The 2,868-nt window shown below is 34.7% G+C and overlaps 1 protein-coding gene across 1 annotated transcript in view; it reads left to right on the plus strand.

Moving 5' to 3' along the window:
• LOC107558022 (A disintegrin and metalloproteinase with thrombospondin motifs 3-like) overlaps positions 1-2,868 on the plus strand; it is a 95,150-nt gene that overhangs the window by 36,742 nt on the left and 55,540 nt on the right. Inside the window, exon 4 of the mRNA XM_016241623.1 lies at positions 1,954-2,110. Coding sequence (XP_016097109.1) covers positions 1,954-2,110 — 157 coding nt within the window. The remainder of the gene's footprint in view (positions 1-1,953; positions 2,111-2,868) is intronic.

The following is a 2,868-nucleotide window of genomic DNA, read 5'->3' on the forward strand; positions in this document are numbered from 1 at the left end:
CTGGTCTGATGAACCTCAATTCTAAGCATCATGTTTGAAGGAAACCAGCTCTGCTCATCACCTGCAGAGTACCATCCCAAAAGTAAAGTGTGCTGGTTGCAGCCTCATGCTGTGGAGGTGTTTTTCAGTGGCAGGGACTGAGGGACTCGTTAGAGTAGAAGAAACGCTCAGTGCAGCAAAATATTGAGATAGCCTTAATGAAAACCCAGTCCAGAGCATTCAGAACCTCAGACTGGGCAGAAGGTTCACCTTCCAACAGGACAATGACCCTAAGCACACAACAAGAGTGGCTTATAGACAACTGTGTGAATGTCCTTGAGTGGCCCAGCCACAGCCTGGGATTGAACCCAGTCAAATATTTCTGGAGAAACCTGAAAATGTGCATCTGCCCACATCCAACCTGACAGAGCTTGAAAGGTGAACATGTGAGGTGAAGAATGGCATATAATTGCCAAATGCTTATGAGCAAAGCTTGTCGCATCAAACAAAAAAAGACTTGAGGCTGTTAAGGTGCTTCAGCGAAATATTTAGTTATACTTATGCAATGTACTTAGTTTTTATTGTTAATAAATTTACGAAGTTGTGACAATTCTGTTTTTGTTTTGTCAGTATGGTGTATGGAGTGTAGATTGATGTGGGAAAAAAGTAATTTAAAGAAGTTTATCATAAGGCAGCAACATAACAAAATGTAAAACAAAAATTAATACTTTCGCAAGGCACTGTATGAGTAAGAGAGAGTGGACTGAGAGAGAGAGTGCTAGTCTTCCAGCACATTCCATAGCATGGGCTCTGAGAGGCTGTTCTGTGTCCAGGAGGCCGGCTCTGGGGCTGGAGGTAAAACTGAGAGGCTGTTTTAAAAGAGTAAAGAGGTCGGTCCAAGTACACACACTTGAAGTACTATACATTCAAATTTTTCAAAATACTAAAACTTTCAGTTTCCGTTACATACAGTCTTTCCCTGTTTTTATTCACTTTATTAGTTTCTGAATATTTTTCTGTAATAATTAAAACACACAGTATGCAGTAATATACAGAGGGGTCCAATGGTGAAAATGCTGCTATTTTGCTTTTTTTTTTTCAATACGAGAGAAAAGTCAAATTGATATTATTATTATAATTTGTAAAATTCCTAAAAGTATTCCTTCCGATTTTATATGAAATTAATTTTTTTTCACAATAATAAAACTTTAATTTCCTCTTTTTTGATTTCCAAATATTTTTTTGCAATAAATAATTATGTGATACAAAGTCAGGTCATGGGAAATCTAGTTAGTTTATTGAGTTATGCAGGAAAACCCAATTTTGTTTACAACTGTGTGTGATAATGCGTTTTGTACCCTGAAAGCATTTTTGAATAAAAGATGCCTCCTGATTTTTAAACTAATAAGAAGCTGAGAAGAAAGCAGAGAAGAGATTCAAATGCCTGATTATTCACTGACAAATGCATCAAACATTTAACTCTCTTTAGTGTTTTCATTAGTTATCAGGGCTTCCAGTAAATATCTGGTTGTGAAGGCACACACTGGACTGTGTTTTATCAGCACAATTCAATGGAATTTTTATGAGGTTGAAAAATGTATGATCATGTATTTCTTAACTCTGAGTAGAAGGAATGTTTGAAGGTGAGCCATGCATTCTGTACCTGTTCATATGTTGTAACAGTTACCGTATGTTAGGCGAAAAGATAATAGTAAATGAGGGGATGAGGGTTGGGTGATATATAGAGCATCTGCCCTTCCAACAAGACTATATGATGTGTTTTGGCAGGGGCCTTGCATTTAGAGGTGAGATTTATTGTTACTGTTGTAATGACAGTCTCCTAGGTTTATGAACATATTTCATTTGCACTGTCAAATCTGTCTTTCTGTCATAGTTATTTTTCTAGGCAGGTCTTTGGTTAGACAGACTTCAGCTTCCTCTTCATTTCTGACATTTTATTTTTGTTTTCTCAAGGCTGGTATGATTCGCACTGATTCTGATGAGTACTTCATTGAGCCTCTGGAGCGAGGAACACAGGAACACGAGGAGAGGGGAAGAGTTCATGTGGTGTATCGAAGGTCTGCAGTATTGCAAGCGCCTTCAGACATCTCCTTGGATTACCAGCCAATCGGTACGTACCACTGGATTACTGAAGCCTGTGTATGCCTTATAGGTTTAGGATTTTCCACAGCCTCATGTTGTAAATAATGTTTGATGTGTTTGAAATCCGATAAGGATCTATTCAGCCATTGTTGCTGTTGATTGATGATTGATACATTTAATTAAGTCCACAATTTAATTAAGGCCGTAGTTCAGGGGTCAGCAACCTTTTTGACAAAGTATCTTTTTTCCCCCCCCCACATTGGTAATCACATTGCCATACACACCTAAGCCCCCCTCCCCAATTTCTCAGTATTATATGGGTTGCAGCAGGGTTATTATAGTTAATTAAAACTAAAGCAAAACGATTTAAAAAATGTCGTTACTTGATATAAAATAAATATGAACTGAAATAAAATATAAAAAATGTATGCTTATTTCAGCTGATTGACAAGGCAACTCATTAACTTGATGTACTAAAATAACTAAAACTGAAACTGAAATACAAATTTATCAAATATATAGAAATATTTAAAAACAATAAAAAGTAATAAAAATTACAAAAACAACAAAATTACTAAAACTTGAAAATTAACATTAAAGCAGAAAATAAATAAAAAAATCAAAATATTAACACATTAACATATTAAAACTAAAAGTATCTCAGTGATACTAAAATAACATTATAACATTAAACAATATACTGTATTTAGAAGTTTGTTTATATATGTATTTATTTTAAAAAACAATATATATATATATATATATATATATATATATATATATATA

The sequence above is a fragment of the Sinocyclocheilus grahami genome, unplaced genomic scaffold (genome assembly GCF_001515645.1).
Source record: "Sinocyclocheilus grahami isolate Dianchi unplaced genomic scaffold, SAMN03320097.WGS_v1.1 scaffold629.1, whole genome shotgun sequence".
In the NCBI taxonomy this organism is placed as follows: Eukaryota; Metazoa; Chordata; class Actinopteri; order Cypriniformes; family Cyprinidae; genus Sinocyclocheilus; species Sinocyclocheilus grahami.